The following is a 17,741-nucleotide window of genomic DNA, read 5'->3' as shown; positions in this document are numbered from 1 at the left end:
AGAGGCACAGGCCTGACACCCGGCTGGAGCACCAAGATCCTGTCAGCCACAAGGCTGCTAGTGTTGGAGGGTCTCCTGCAGAGGCGGGGGGTGGCTGTGGCTCACCATGGGGACAAGGACACTGGCAGCAGAAGTTCTGGGAAGTACTCCTTGGCGTGAGCCCTCCCAGCGTCTCCTCACTGTGGTTTTGATTTGTATTTTCCAGGTGATTCGTAATTTTTTCATGTACCTGTTGGCCATTTGCATGTCTTCCTTGGAAAAATGCCTCTTCGGTTCCTCTGCCCATTTTAAAATTGGATTATTTGCTAGTTTGTTTGGTTTTTGTTACTGAGTTATATGAATTTTTTGTAAATGATGGATATTAATCCCTTATTCATTACATGGTTTGCAAATAATTTCTCCCATTCTGTAGGTGCCTTTTAATTGTGCTATTGTTGCTTTTGCTGTGTAGAAGCTTTTAAGATTGATACAGTTCCGCTTGTTGATTTTTTCTTTTGTTATTTGTGCTTTCGGTGTCATATGCAAAATATCAGTGCCAAGACCAATGTCAAAGATCTTCCATCCTATGTTTACTTCAGGGCGTTTTATATCAGGTCTTATGTTTACTCTTTGATCCCTTTCAAGGTGATTTTTGTGAGTAGTGTAGGATAGGCCCAACTTTCTTTTCTATGTATGGTTATCTAGTTTTCCCAGCATCACTTGTTGAAGAGACTGTCCTTTCCCCACAGGCTGTACTTGGTTCTCTTGTCATGTATTGATTCCTCAAGGTGTAAAGTTAGATTGTTTCTTTGCAATTTTTCCCATTTCTTAATATCTGCATTTATTACTGTAAACTTTCCTCTCAGATCTGCTTTTGCAGCATCCTATAGGTTTACATATGTGTTTTTATTTTCATTTGTTTTAAGATAATCTTTGATTCCCATTTTGATTTCTTCGTTCACCCATTGGTTGTTCACGAGTTTGTTGTTTAGTTTCCATATATTTGTAGATTTTCCAGCTATTTTGATTGTTATAAGTATAGCTGTCCCAGCTTCCTTTTGGTTTCCACTTGCATGGAATATCTTTTCATCCTTTCACTTTGAGTTTATGTGCATCCTTAAAGTTTTCTTGTTGGCACCATACAGTTGGGTCTTGTTTTTCATCCATCCAGCCACTTATGTGCCTTTTGATTGGTGAATTCAATCCATTTACATTTAGAGTAATTATTAATATGTGAGGACTTATTAATGCCACTTTATTAATTGCATTTTGGTTTTGTATTTCCATTATTTTTCTCTTTCTGCCTGCATTTGTATATTGGTTATTTTCCATGGTGGTATGCTCTTTTTCCCCCTTTTTTGTCTTTTGTGGATCTCCTCCAGATTTTTGTTTTATTGTTACCAAGGGGGTTATGTGTAAAACATCTTACACATAAAAAAGTCCAATTCAGGCTGAAAGCAACTTATTTTTACTCCCTAATGTGTCTACCATTTTGCTCCTCCCTTTATATTATTGATGTCACAATTTACCTCTTTTTTGTTGTATATTTATTAACAACTTATAGCAGCTATAGTTACTTTTCTTCCTCTTTCATTTAGCCTTTATACTATTGTTGAATAGTTAACACACCATCCTACTACAGAGTTATAGTTTTCTAAGTCTGACTGTATATTTCTCAATTTGGCCAGTGTATTGTGTAATTTTGTATGTTTTCATTTGGCTGATTAGCCTGTTTTCATTTCAGCTTGAAGAACTCCTTTAAGCATTTCTTGCAAGGCAGATGTAGTCATGGTGAACTCCCTTAGATTTTGTTTGTCTGGGAAAGCCTTTACTTTACTTCTCCTTCATATATGAAGGATAATTTTGCTAGATAAAGCATTCTTGGCTGACCATTTTTATCTTTCAGCCCTTCAAATATGTCATTCTGTTTTCCCCTGGCCTGAAGAGTTTCTGCAAAGAAATCTGCTGATAGCCTAATGGCAGTCCATTGTAGATTTAATTCGTTTTTTATTTTTTCCCTGTCTGCCTTTAAAGTCTCAGAGAATGTCTTTTTGCATTGAGATAACAGGATTGTCTATTAGCTTTGTAGACTGGTATATCCAAGTATTTCCTCAGATTTTGGAAGTTCTCAGTTATTATTTCTTTAAATTAACTCCCTGCCCTCCCCCTTCTCTGTCTGGAACCCTGATTATTCTGATATTTGCCTTTTTGATGGATATTCATAGATCACGTTGGCTTTCTTTGCTCTTTTTTAATCTAAATTCCCTCTTCTGTCATTTCAAAATTCCTATCCTCCAAGTTACATTTTTTTTTTTCTTCCATATAGTCAGGCCTGCTGCAGATTTTCTCTATTGCATAATACTTCAGGTCATTCATTGAATTTTCAGTTTCAGAATTTTGTTTGGTTCTTTATAATAATTTTAATAGTTTCCTTCTCTTTAATAAAGAAAAGGAAATAAAGAAATCATTCTATACCTGATTTCATTGAATTGTCTTTCTGAGTTTTCTTGTAACTTGTTGAGTTCCTTCAGAACAGCTAATTTGAATTCTTTATTAGTTAGATCATATATTCTGCACCTTGTAGCTTGGTTGCTGGAAAATACTGTTTTCTTTTTGTGATGCTGTATTTCCTTGGTTTTATTTATAGTTCTTGTGGATATGGGTTGATGCTGTCACATTTGAAGTAGTAGATACCTCCTTAACTCTGCTCGTGCCCTCTGCATATGACATATTATCTTTATAGTGTTGATATTTGAGTTTTTTCCCCTGTGAAGCTATATCTGCTCCAGTATACTTCTTATCCCCTGTGGGCAGACTTTTAAGCTTTTATGTCTACTTGGCTTTTAACATTTCACCAGGTTGGCTGTTGGAAACCTCTTTTGTTTCTCAGAATGTGGCCACTATAGCTCAAATTTGTGGTTTCTCACTGTGAGAAACCACTGACTGTGGTGGCTTGTTTTCTTAGTGGGCTCCCTGTTTACCAGCACACATTTCAGGAGGTTCACTCTGGAGTGAGCACAAGGAGCCAGCAGCAAAGTGGGAGGAGGTGTGGGTGATAGCACTGAGGTGTATTGAGAGTGCCCACATACCTAGTTGAGCAATCTCAATGGGTGGTGTTCCAACAGGCTCGTGGCTGGAGTGCTACCCCTTTAATGCTATTCGAAATTCTTTTCTCCTCTTTGCCATCATCTTCCCTTCCCTCAGTTGTGAAGCTCCCACCTTAGTACTCCAGGTGCTGGTGAAGAGAAATGGGTTTCTCCAGCCATATCCTGCCCAGCTGGGGTAGCCTGTTACCCACTGCTTTCTTTTTCCCATGAAGGAGAGGTTACCTCCACTGGATAAATCAGCCTTGTTCAGTGTTTCCTTGGGGGAGGGGCAGCACCAGTAAAGTTTCTCATAATTCCTTCTCTTTGACCAAATTCAAGTCCTTTTGTGAAGGCTGGACTTCTGCAAGTTTTCTTTCATGCATGAGTGCCTGCCAGGGATAGCACACACTCAATTTTTGCCTGATAGCAGCCAGTGGGGGTCTAGGCAGATTTGCTGGCCCTGCTGGTTTGGCAGCCCTTAGAGAGGTTTGTCTGTTTCTTACTTGCTACACTGTTGGGGGAGGTTCCTCACAGGTCCCTTGGAGTGAGGTGCTAGGTCCCAAAATACCCACAGAGGTGATTCATTTATGTAAGGATATCTAATTAAAAAGGGGGATATAAAGGAGGACCGTCTTATGCCACCATGTTGCTGATGCCACATCCTATTATACTTATCATTATTAGGCAAAGAGTAATTTAACTATAAAAATAGTGAACACAAAACACTATTTTGGTCCATGGAACTATCATGCTGACCCTGGCATTTTTTTAACTGAAGAAGACAGTCAATGAAGGCTATTTGAATTGCTATATGGTTGAACGTGCTTTGACTTCTTTAACATTCATATTTTTCCTTTGACATAAATGGCCTCATTTTTATTTTTATTGAATTGCTCTGTGAGATAATGATGCTTTTGTATCTCACAGTACAAGCTGGTTAATTATTTGCTTTACAATTAAAGTGTTATGTGTATAAATATTAGCAGTTTAATCTTTTTTTTCCTAGAAAAGAATGATGAAATTAAAATGAAGTATTAATGTCATATTTAAATTCCAACCATTATATTATAATAATGTGTCAGATAGCAGATAGAAGCCACTGATAGATATGTATCCTTTTCAAGTCTTTAAAGTATCACAGATGAGTACCTTTCTTTTTTTTTTAATAAAATTTTCAAAAAATATAGTGGGGTATTCAGAATAATGGCCCCAAAGATGTACACATTCTAATGCCCAGAATCTCTGAATATATTGTCTTACAAGGCAAAAGGAATTAAGGATGCAGATGCCTAATTAAGGTTGCTAATCAGTTCACCTTGAGGTGGGACTAATCTAATCATTGGAGTCTCTAAAAGTAGAAGAGAGAAAAGAGAGAGTCAGAGATAAGTGATCTTAAAAGGACTCAGCTTGCTCTGCCTGCTTTTGAAATGGGGTTAGAAAAGTCATGAGCCAAACAATGTGGTGTCTTCCACAAGCTCAGAACATCAAGGAAACAGCTTCTTCCTTGGAGCCTCTAGAAAGGAATGTAGTTCAGTGCAACCCCTTGATATTAGCCTAGTGAGACCCATGTCAAATTCTGACCTATAAAACTGTAAGATAATACATTTTCATTGTGTTAAGCCATTAAATTTGTGTTAATTCGTTGTGGTAGTAATAGAAAACTAATACACTTAGCAAAACATGATTCATTCTATGTCTTTAAAATTATCTTCCCTTTCCTTCAGTTTAGCACTAAATACTTACTGTGTTTCTACCATGTCCCAACCTTATGTTAGATTCTAGGGACAAGAAGAAGAATAAGTCGCATATCTTGGACTTCCCTTTGTTTTCTTCATTGGTACTTCAAAAGCACTAGATGGAAACTAATATTAGAATATTTTCTGAAGGTGGAAATTATCAGTTTTTACAAGGCCACAATTATCTCTGTATCTCCTGCCTTTAAAATTTGTACATAAAAGTAGAATAGAACTTACAATAAGATGAATTAGATTTTTGACGTTTAAATTAACATCTAACACAATGTCATAAATTTTCCTTTTAATTGTATTAAGTTTAAAATGCATATTTATAAATGCAGATTGGTGATAGTTTCATACTGCTATAGATAACTGAGTTTAGTTCTACTGATTGCTTTATCTCTTGGGAGTGTGCTGGGTTTTTCTTGTTTTTATGTATGCCTTGTAATTTTTTCTTGAAAGCATGCTGTCTTTTGTAGGTCCATAGAGACTGTAGTATGTAGCTTTCATCTCTGGAAAATGGACATGCCTCTCTTTCTGCTAAGAATGTAATAGGGGCATTTCTCACTTCATTTGTTAAGAAGACTGTACTATCGCCATTGACATGTTCTTCTACTTTTATCAAAAATCCAGTGACTATGTATATTTGTTTGGGTTTATTTCAGGACTCTATTCTGATCTGTTGATTTAATATGTCTATCCTTTCATCAGTACCACCCTGTCTTGATTGCTTTAGCTTCCTGAAGTCAGGTAGTATGATTCCTCTTTGTTCTCTTTCAAAATTGCATTGGCTATTTAATTCCTTTGCCTATCCATATCAACTAGTCCGTATCTTTAAAATATCCTGGTGGAATTTAGAGTGGGATTGCCTTGAATGTATAGATCAATTTGAGGAAAGTTGACATTTTTAAAATAATAAATTGTTACCACTATTGAACAATAACAAGTTAAATATTCCATTCCGTAAACGTGATGTATTTTTCCATTTATACAGGACTTTAAATTTTTTTAACTTTCTTTAGATTTTTATAATTTTCAGTGTACAGATTCTGTACATATATTTTTACATTTATTTTAAGTATTTTTTGGGGGGGTGCTATTATAAATGATACTGTTTCTTAAATTTTTATTTTTTTGCCCATCAAAAGTGTATAGAAATACTATATATTTATATCTATATCTTGTATCTTGTGATTTTGATAAACTCAACTTATTAACTCTAGGAGCATTTTTGTGGATTCTTGGTGTTTATAGACAATTGAATGCAAATAAAGACATGTTTGTATCTTCCTTTCTAATCTGTATACCTTTGTTTCTTTTTCTTGCCTTATTGCACTGGTTTGGACTTCCGATGTTATGTGGATATAAGTGGTAAGAGAAGAGGATATACTTGACTTGATTTTGATCTTAGGGGAAAAGAAGTCTTTCTTCATTAAGTATTATATGAGTTCTAGGGTTTTTTTAATGTCATTTATCAAGTCAAAAAAGTTCGCTTCTATTACTAGTGCTGAGAGTTTTACCATGCTGAGTTTTATCAAATGCTTTCTTTCTGTACCCATTGATAAGATCTTAAAAATTTTTTTTTTCAAATTCTTTTTATTCTGGTAAAATACACATAACATACAATTTACCATCTTAACCATATTTAAGTGTACAGTTCAGTGATATTAAATACATACATAACACTGTAAATCATCACCCCCATCCATCTTCATAACTCATGTTCATAACTGAAACTTTACCTATTAAATGATAACTCCCTATTCCCCTCACCCCACCTTTGGCAACAATCATTATACTTTCTGTCTTTATTATTTTGTATCTAAGCACCTCATATAAGTAGAATCATACAGTATTTATCTTTCTGTGACTGTTTTATTTCACTTAGCATCATATGGGTTCATCCATGTTGTAGCATATTGCAGAATTTCATTCTTTTTAAAGATTGAATAATATTCCATTGTATGTAGATACCACATTTTGCTTATATATTCATCTGTTGATGGACACTTGAGTTGCTCCCACATTTTAGGCATGTGAATAATGCTACTATGAACATGTGTACAAATATAAATATCTCTTCAATAACCAGACTTCAACTTCAATTTTTTTAGTTATATACTTAGATTGGAATTACTAGATTATGTGGTAATCCTGTGTTTAATTTTTTGAGGAACTGCTCTACTGTGTTGCACAGCAACTGTACCTTTTTACATACTTACCAACAGTGCACAAGGATTTCAATCTTTCCACATCCTTGCCAACAATTGTTTTCTGGTATTTTTTTTTTTTTTAATAGCAAGCCTTATGGGTGTGAGGTAGTATCTCATTATAATTTTGATTTGCATTTCCCTAATGATTAGTGATGTTGAACATCTTTTCATGTGCTCATTGGTCATTGAATATTTTCTTTGGAGAAATTTCTCTTTGAGTCCTTTGCTCATTTTTAGTCTGGTGGTTTATTTTTTTTATTGTTGAGTTTTAAGAGTTCTCTCTATACTCTGGATGTATTAATCCCTTGTCAGATAAATGATTTGCAAATATTTTCTCCCATCCTGTGGGTTGCATTTTCACTCTGTTGATAGTGTCTTTTGATGCACAAAATTTTAAAATCTTCATTAAGTCCAGTTTATTTATTCTCTATTTTGTTACCTGTGCTTTTGGTGTCATATCCAAATAATCATTCCCAAATCTAATGTTAGGAAGATTTTCCCCTATGTTTTCTTCAAAGAGTTTTATAATTTTAGGTCTTACATTTAGATCTGTGGTCCATTTTGAGTTAATTTTTGTGTATGGTGTTAAATAAGGGTCCAACTTAATTCTTTTGCATGTGAACATCCAGTTTTCCCAGCACCATTTGTTAAAAAGACCATCCTTGCCCCATTGAATGGTCTTGGCATCTCTGTCAAAAAAGATTTGAACATATATGCAAAGGTGTATTTCTGGTCTTTATTCTATTCCATTAGTCTATATGTTTGTCTTTATGCCAGTACCACACTATGTTGATTACTGTTGCTTTGTAATAAGCTTTGAAATCAAGAGGTATGAATCCTCCAATTTTGTCCTTTTTCAAGATTATTTTGGCTCTTCAGGATCACATGAAATTCCATATGAATTTCAGGATGGGTTTTTCTATTTATGCAAAAAATGTCATTGAGATTTTGATAGGGGTCACATTGAATCTGTAGATCACTTTGAATAGTCGTGACATTTTAACAAAATTAATTCTTTCAATCCATGAACATGGGACATGCTTGCATTTTTCGTGTTGTCTTTAATTTCTTTTAGCAATGTTTTGTAGTTTTCATTGTACAAGTCTTTCGCCTCCTTAAGTTACTTCATAAGTATATTTTCCTTTTTGATGCTATTGTGTTTGAATTGTTTTTGAAATTTTCAGATTGTTTGTTGTTATTGTATAGAAATGAAACTAATTTCTGTGTGTTAATTTTGTATTCTGCAATTATGATTAATTCACTTATTCTAATTATTTTGTGTATGTGGAATCTTTAGAGTTTTCTACATATAAGATCATGTCGTCTGCAAACAGAGAAAATTTTACTTCTTTCTTTCCAATTTGGATGCCTTTTATTTCTTTTTTTTTCCTAATTGCTGTCTAGAACTTCCAATACTGTGTTAAATGGAAGTGGTGAAAGTAGACATCCTTGCCTTGTACTTGATGTTAGAGGAAAAGCTTTTAGTCTTTCACTGTTGGGTATGCTGTTCACTGTAGCTGTTTCATCAAAAGCTTTTGTTATGTTGTGGTATTTTTTTTTTCTATTCCTAGTTCTTGAGTGCTTTTATGAAAGAGTGTTGAATTTTGTCAGATGCTTTTGCTGCATCAATTGAGATGACCATTTATTTATTTTTCCTTTCATTCTGTTAATGTGGTATATTACATTGATCAATTTCCATTTGTTGTATCATCCTAACATTCCAGGAATAAACCCTACCTAGTCATGATGTGTAACCCTTTTAGTATGCTGCTAAATTCAATTTGCTAATACTTTTTTGAGGAGTTTTGCATCAGTATTCATAAGGGATAGTAGTTTGTAGCTTTCTTGTGTCTTTGTCTGGCTTTGGTATTAAGGTAATGCTGACCTTATAGAATGAGTTGGGAAATATTCTCTCCTCTTTGGTTTTTGGAACAGTTTGAAAAGGATTGCTTCAGTTCTTCTTTAAATATTTGGTAGAATTCACCCATGAAGCCATCTGGTCTAGGGCTTCTTTTATGGTCAGGAGATGTTTGTTTATTGATTCAATTTCCTTAATAGTGATAAGTCTATTCAAATTGTTTATTTCTTCATAATTCAGTCTGGGTAGGTTTTGTGCTTCTAGGAATTTGTCCATTTCATCTAGGCTATCAAATTTGCTGTGTAAAATTGTTCCTAGTACTCTTTAGTTACCATTTTGCTTCTGTAGAATCAGTAGTAATATCCTTACTTTCATCTTTGATTTTAGTAATTTGTGTCTTCTCTCTTTTCCTCTTAGTTCATCCAGCTAAAGGTTTGTTGATTTTGTGATCTCTTCCAAAAAACAAATTTTGATTTCATTGATTTTCTCTATTGTTTTTCTGTTTTGTGTTTCATTTATATCTGAGCTAATCTTTTATTATCTCCTTCCTCTGCTAGCTTTAGAATTAGTTTGTTCTTTTTCTAGTTCCTTAAGTTGTAAAGTTGTTTATTTGAGATTTTCCTTGTTTGTTAAATGTAAACATTTACAGCTATTTGTTTACCCTTTAGCATCACTTTGGCCACATCCCATAAGTTTTGGTATGTCATGTTTTTGTTTTGTTCATCTCTTAAGTGTTTTCCAATTTCCCTTGTGATTTTTTCTTTGATCCATTGACTGTTTAATCTTTAGTGTTTAATATAGTTACTTATATGGATTGATTTTCAAATGTTGAATCTCATTTTTTATTCCTAGAATAAACCCCATTTGGTGATGATTTATTATCCTGTTTCTATATTGCTAAATCCTGTTTGCTCATCTTTTTAAAGGATTTTGTGTCCTTTTTCATATGAGATGTTTGTCTGTGGTTTTTCTTTTCTTGATGTCTTTGTCTTTTGTTATTAGAGTAGGTTATGACCTCATAAAATTAGTCAAGAAGTCTTCCCTCTTGCATTTTCTGGAAGAGATTGAGTAGAGTTGGTTTTTTTTTTTTTCTTACCTATTTGATAGAATTCACCTGCGAAATCCTCTTGGGCTGGTGATTTCATTATTTTTTTAACTACAAAATAAATTTTATTAATAGACATAGGTCTGTTCATGTTATCTATTTATTCTAGAGTGAGTTTGGGTACTTTTATGTTTGAAAGAACTGGTCCATTTCATCTAATTTGTTAGTTTTTTGGGCAAAGAGCTGTGTGTATTATTTTTCTTATGCTTTTAAAGTATATGGCATCTATATAGATATTGCCAAAAGATTTCTGTTTCTTTTCTCCTTTTTTTCCTGTCAATATTTATAGAGTTTGATTATTATTGTTGACTCTGTCAGGGAACCAACTTTTGGTTTCATTGATTCTCTGGAAAAAGAATGTGTGTTCTGCTGCTGTTGAATGGGCTATCTTATAAATGTCAGTTAGTTCAAGTTCTTGATAGTATTGTTCAGGTCTTCTTTGTCCTTTCTGATTTTCTGCTTGTTTTATCAGTTACTGATAAAGCAGTTTTGAAGTCTCCAAGTAGAATTGTGGATTCATCTATTTCTCCTTTCAGGTTTGTCAGTTTTTGCTTCATATATTTTGAAGGTCTTCTTTTAAGTACATAAACATTTAGGACTATTATATCTTTGGGGATAACTGAGTCCTTTGCTATGAAATAATCCCTCTTTATTGCTGGTAATATTCTTTGTTTTGAAGTCTACGTTGTCTCACATTGCTATAACAACTCCAGCTCTCTTTGATTAATGTTTGCCTCGTATATCCTTTTTCATTCTTTTACCTTTAACTTATCTTTGTCTTTATACTTAAAGTGGTTTTCTTGGACACAACATATGGTTAGGTCTTGCTTTTTTAAAATCCACTCTGAAAATTCTGTCTTTAAATCAGTATGATTAGACTGTTTGCACCTAATATGGTTTATTTATATAGTTGGATTGATTGAAATCTACTATCTTTTCAGTCTCTTCCTATTTCTTTTTTTTTTTTGATGAAAGTTCATAATAATGCAATTGACAAGGAAATTTAGTTATTTCTGAGATATACATTTTAAAGTAATAACTAGAATTATCACTTATAACACTATACCAGAACATATAAGATTTTTAGGAATTTCATACTTTCTATGATTACATTTAGTGTCTACTATTTGCTTAGTATTTGATTTTTTTTCTCTTTTAGTTGATAACCTAAGGTTTACAAAATATACCTTTATGTGTAATGAGTCTACTTGCAAATAATACATGCTTCATATGTAGTATAAGGACCTCACCACAGTATATTCCCAGTTTTTCCTTCCCATACTTTTTGCTAATGTTGTCATAATTCTTCTATTAGAAAAGGCACTATACACTATTCCTATTATAGACCAGAGCTTGGCAAACGTTTTCTGTGAAGGACCAGGTAACAAATATTTTTGATTTTTATGTACCGCATTGTTTTTGCTACCACTCAATTCTGCCACTGTAGTGTAAAGGTAGCCGTAAGCAAAGTGTAAACAAAGGTGCAGAACACTTGTCTTGCAGAGGTCAAGATTTGGTTCATGGGCAATGTGTTGCTGACCACAGCTTCAAACATTTGGTCATGTTATAAAGCAATTAAAAGTAAAAGAAAAAGAGTTTATTTTACCTTCATTTATTACATTTCCAATGTTCCTCATTTTTTAGAGTAAATCCAAGTGGATGTTTGGTATCACATTCATTCTCCCTCAAAAATTTCCTTTACCATTTCTTGTAGTACTGATCTGCTTGCAATGAAGTTTTTTACATTTTGTTTGTATCTTTTATCTGAATGATACTTCATCTGCTACAGAATTCTCAATGGGCAGATTTGGGGATATTTTATTTGTTTTCTTTTGGAACTTTAAAAATATTATGCCATTGTCTTCTGTCTTTCATGGTTTCTGATGAGAAGTATGCTGCAATTTTTAAACATCTTTTTATATCTTAATTTTCCTGTATGTATCTGTCTTTTTTCTCTGACTTTCTATGCAATGTTTTTTTCTTGGTTTTTGATTTTTAGCAGTTTTAATATATCATCTTTAGTTGTTTTTTGGTATTTAGCCTTCTCCGTGTTCTCTGAGTTTCTTGAATTTCTTGCTTTGTGTCATTAACTTTGCAAAATTCTTAGCTGTTATTTCTCTTTATATACCTTTTACTTCTGAGCTTTCAATTACATGTATGTTAGAACTTTGATATTTATCCCAGAGGTATTGGATGCATTGTTTATTGTTTTTTGCCTCCAATCATTTTTTCTAATTACATTTCTGTTACGATAATTTCTTGTGACATGCTTAATTACCTGACTCTTTCCTCAGCTCTGCTGTGTCTGTTCATGAGTCTGTTGAAGGCATTCTTCATCTCTTTTAATGTTTTTTTCATTTCCAGCATTTTTATTTGATTCTTTTAGTTTTCATCTCTCTGCTGATATTTTCCACCTGACCTTACATGTTGACTATCTTTCCCATTAGATCTTTTAACATTTAATCATAATAGTAATTTTAAATTCCTTGTTTAGTGATTTCAACATCTATTTCAGATCTGAGTCTGGCTCTATTGATTGCTTTGAATGTGCATTATTTTTCTTGCTTTTTTATATGTCTTATAATTTTTTTTTGAAATTGTCATCTTGCATAATTGTGTTTATGCCTGGAAATGGGCTTGCTTTCTTTCTATTAAATCTTTAGTTTGAAAGAATGTTTGAGATGTTTGAAAGAAGCGCTAAGTTCCCTATATATAAAAGAAGCTATCACAAGCTCTGTTGAGGAAAACATAAACAAATTTACTTACTGTTTTACTGTCTTCTTATTATTAAATGTTTTTTGTAATCACTTTTTGGGGGAGGTCTTACTCTTCATAATTCATTCTCTCATGTATACTTTTTAAAACAGCCTTTTAGGTTATGAACTGAATTTATTCCCATTTTACAAATGTGAAAACTTAAGTAGACAAACTTACCTAAAGTTAAACATCTGTCAGATGGCAGAATTGGGACTGGATTCTCCAGGTCTATCTGATTTCCTACCTGTGTTTTTAACTATTACCCTGTTCAAAAGCATTTAGCTTAACAAAAATATCGTTGGGTATCAGTTATATTGAAGATCCTGTGGTAAGTGCTGTGGAGGGAGGATGTGATCATTATGAAGTGGTCTGCATTTAATATGCTAATATTCTAAGAATGGACTTTAAAGAGTATCCCTTTTCCCTTAGCAATTGGAGTGGTAGAAATACACAGTAATAGATTTTATTTATAAATGATACTTGGTTGACATATTTTAGAGAAACCTTTTGGGTTACTGTGAAGGATTCATTAACATTTAAATGGGCCAGTTCTCCTCAGGAGTAGGACCATCATTGGCTTGGTTCCCAGGCCATTACTTATTCAAAGCTCATGAGTGACACAGCCCAAAAGACACTGTACAAAGATAAATTGGATTGTAGAGCACAATATGGGGGTATAATTCAACATGTAGAAGTGATAATTGACTGAAACACAATAATAGGATAAGGAAGAACAGGGAACATTCTCCCCAAGCCTTAGAGTATACCTTCAGCAAGGATAGGGAGGAAGAAAAAATCATTGGATAAGAACAAGTTGGTAAGGTGTTTAGAGAATCAGAATACTGACAATGCTGTACAATAGAACTTTCTGTGATAATTAAAATATTCTATATCTGTGCTTGCCAATACAGTAGAAAATATTACCCACCTTAAATTCACTTTAAATTCCCAAGCATTGTCCACCTGGGATTTAATCCACTGATTTTGAGGGCTGGTTTACTTCTCCTAATTATGAGTAGGGCAGACTGACTTCCTTTCTCAGTTACTTCTCTGACTTCACATTTTCACTTTATTTTAGACAGGTAATTCTTTACTCTCTTAAGCTCTTTGGCGTTTGGAAGTTTTTTGTTCCCATATCTTATTTAATAATTTGTTTTTGTTGGGAATGTTGGTCTAAGTAACCTAATCTACTATTAGAAACAGGAATCTTGTTTTTAATTTCATCGAAGCATGCCGTGTTCATAATTTTCCTGAGCTCTATGGCATAATCTTTCTTTTGTATGTTTCTCCTTTATAGTGTTTTCCCATGTTCTTTTTCACCATTTTTTTTTGCAGGATTTTTTCTTAGGTCGCATGTTGAGAAAATTTTTATTGTCACTTTTCATTGGTGATGTTCTTCTTATAAGCTGGAGAAGTACGCAGCTTGAGTGTTTGATCAGTTGTCTTCAGACACTTTTCTCATCAACATTGTTTTTCCATATGACTGCTTTCTTAGGTAGCCAAAATCTCCCCTGAAGCCCCATATATTATAGATTCTTTTTTCTGTCTCTTTGTGTTCTTGTTGCTATTTTTATTTTCAGATTGTATAGGGGACAGATACCTTTTTTTTTTTTTTCTGTTAACTTAACCTAGAAGTTTTGTTTTGTCTTTAGATGGGACTGCTGTTTGTACATGACATAGTTAACACAAAGTTTAAGTCTCTGCCAGTTTCTAACCTTGCCTTTTCTGTATTTCCACATGCTTGTCTTTTGATAACACTGCATTTTCCTCCTTGTCTGAAAGAGTCTGTTAAATGATTTAGAAATTAGTACCATACTTTTAGTGGCCTCTTGCTGCTTTATATATGTAATGAGGCTTTGGATTAGTTGATTTCAAAGATTTCCCTCTCCAGTTAGTAATTTCTTTGCAGGCTTATTGTTTCTAAAACTTTCTTTTTGTAGTTTATCAGTTCAAAAGTAAGTAGGTACTACAGGGATAAACTGTAATTTAAAAAATGTCTTGAATCTTCTGTTAAGTGATATTGATCCACACAAAAATCTGCACATAAATGTTTATAGCAGCTTTATTTATAATTGCCAAAAATTGTAAGAAACCAAGATGTCTTCAATAGGTAAGTGGACAAACTGTGGCACACTGATACAATGGAACATTATTCAGCAATAAAAAGAATGAGTTGTCTGGGCTTCACTGGTGGCGCAGTGGTTGAGAATCTGCCTGCCAATGCAGGGCACACGGGTTCGAGCCCTGGTCTGGGAAGATCCCACATGCCGCGGAGCAGCTAGGCCCGTGAGCCACAATTACTGAGCCTGCGCATCTGGAGCCTGTGCTCCGCAACAAGAGAGGCCGCGATAGTGAGAGGCCCGCGCACTGCGAGGAAGAGTGGCCCCCACTTGCCACAACTAGAGAAAGCCCTCGCACAGAAACGAAGACCCAACACAGCCAAAAAAATAAATAAATTTAAAAAAAAAATGTTCTTTAAAAAGAATGAGTTGTCAAGTCTTAAAAAGACATGAATGAAACGTAAATGCATATTTCAGAGTATAAGAAATGTCTGAAAGTGTTACTTTATGATTCCACCTACATAACATTCTGGAAAAGGCAAAGTATATAGAGATAGTAAAAGGATCAGTTATTTTCTGGGTGATTGAGGAAGGAGAAGGAGGAGGGATTAATAAGTGGAGCACAAAGGGTTTTGAGGGCTGTAAAACTATTCTGTGTGATACTGTAATAGTCGGTTCATGACATTATACATCTGTCAAAAGCCATAGAACTGTACAATACAAAGAGGGAACCCTAATGTAAACTGTGGACTTTAGTTAATGATATACATATACCTACATTGGTTCATCAGTTGTAACAAATTTACCACACTAATGTAAGATGTTAATACTAACAGAAACTATGTGGCATGGGAAGATGGTGAGTAGGAGAGGAGAAGATAGAAACTCTACTTTCTGTACAATTTTTCTGTAAATCTAAAACTTATTCTAGAAAGTAAAATCTACTAATTAATTAAAAGATACCGATGCCTGATAAAAAGTTTAAAGTATTGAGTATACAAAGTAATCAAATAACCGTAAGTGGTATCTAAGTAAAATAACAAAACAACATTATTTGAGAATATGTTTCTTTTTATTGTTAACAATTTGGTCCTTACTCTGCTGTATTGTTTTTTTTAACAATACCTATATTTTTTACCAATACCTTAATTTTTTTAACAATACCTCATTTCTGTTCCTGTGTTTATTTTTCTTTTCTTTTTGGTTGTTTCTATTAGGTGTACTAGCCCTATCTTGGTACCCACCTGACTCAAATGATGAGAATGGAGAACCTACTGATAACTTGGTACCAGCTATTTTGGATAAAGCTCATAAATATAATCTGAAGGTATTTTATTTAATTTATTTTATTGAGATGTAATTGACATATAACATTAGATTAGTTTGTGTTCAACATAATGATTTGATATATGTATATATTGTGAAATGATTATCACAGTTAGTCTAGTTAACTTCCATCACCACACATCGTTACAATTTTTTTCCTATGATGAGAATTTTTATGTTCTATTCTTTTAGCATCTTTTAAATATACAATACAGTATTATTAACTATAGTTATCAAGCTGTACTTTACATCCTGGAGGCTTATTTATTTTATAACTGGAAGTTTGTGCCTTTTAACTATCTTCACCCACTTCACCCACCCCCTGTCTCAGGCAACTACAAATCTTGTTCTCTGTATCTATGAATTGGTTGTATTATGTTTTACTTTTTGTGGGGTTTTTTTGTTGTTGTTGCTTTGTTTTGTTTTTGATTCCGTATATAAGTGAGATCATATGGTATTTGTCTTTCTCTGACAGACTTATTTTACTTAGCATAATGCCCTCAAGGTCCATTCATGTTGTCACGAGCGTTTTGTTTTTTTTCCTGTTTTTGGTTTTTTTTTTGTTTTTTGGCTGAGTAATATTCTTGTGTGTGTGTGTATCCACCATTTTTCTTTATTCATTCATCATTATGGACACTTATGTTGTTTCCATTTCCTGGGTATCATAAATAATGATGCAGTGAACATGAGTCATCTTTTCAAGTTAGTGTTTTTGCTTCCTTTGGATAAGTACCCAGAGGGGGAATTGCAGGATAATATAATTCTATTTTAAATTATTTTAAGAAACTTCATACTATTTTCATAGTGGCTGCATCAATTTATATTTCCACCAAAAGTGCACAAGGGTTTCCTTCTTGTCTTTCTGATAATAGACATTCAAACAGGTATGAGGTAATATCTCATTGTGGTTTTGATTGGCATTTCCCTGATGATTAGTGATGTTGAGCACCTTTTCAAGTACCTGTTCGCTATCTGTATGTGTTCCTAGGAAAAATGTCTATTCAGAACTTATGCCCATCTTTCAATCAGATTGTTTTTTTGCTAATGTGTTGTAGGAGTCCTTTATATATTTTGGATATTAACCCCTTGTCAGATACATGATTTGCAGATATTTTCTCCCATCTATTATGTTACCTTTTCATTTGTTAGTGGTTTCCTTTGCTGTACAGAAGCTTTTTTGATGTAGTGCCACTTGTTTATTTTTGCTTTTGTTGTTTTGGTTTTGGTGTCAAATCCAAAACATCATTACCAACACTAATTTCAAGGAGCTTACTACCTTTATTTTCTTCTAAGAGTTTTATGGTTTCAGGTCTTAAGCTTAAGAATTTAATCCATTTTTAGGTAATTTTTGTGTATGGTGTAAGATGGTGGTTCAGTTTCATTCTTTTGCATGTGGCTGCTCAGTTTTTCCAACACCATTTATTGAAAAGACTGTCCTTTCCCCATTGTCTATTCTTAGCTCCTTTGTTGTTAATTGACCATAGGTGCCTGGGCTTATTTCTGGGCTCTCTATTCTGTTCCAGTGATCTATGTGTCTGTTTTTATGTTCTGATTACTATAGCTTTGTAATATAGTGTGAAATCAGGGAGTGTGATGCCTCCAACATTGTTCTTTTTTCTCA

At 33.6% G+C, this 17,741-nt stretch overlaps 1 protein-coding gene across 2 annotated transcripts in view; it reads left to right on the top strand.

The window, feature by feature from the left end:
- The window catches only part of MANEA (mannosidase endo-alpha), a 73,866-nt gene that overhangs the window by 16,875 nt on the left and 39,250 nt on the right, over positions 1–17,741 (top strand). For both annotated transcript variants that reach the window (XM_061207408.1, XM_061207407.1), the window contains exon 3: positions 16,012–16,121. In XM_061207408.1, coding sequence (XP_061063391.1) covers positions 16,012–16,121 — 110 coding nt within the window. The remainder of the gene's footprint in view (positions 1–16,011; positions 16,122–17,741) is intronic.

The sequence above is a fragment of the Eubalaena glacialis genome, chromosome 12, assembly GCF_028564815.1.
Source record: "Eubalaena glacialis isolate mEubGla1 chromosome 12, mEubGla1.1.hap2.+ XY, whole genome shotgun sequence".
NCBI lineage: Eukaryota > Metazoa > Chordata > Mammalia > Artiodactyla > Balaenidae > Eubalaena > Eubalaena glacialis.
This window is presented reverse-complemented; position numbering and strand designations above follow the sequence as displayed.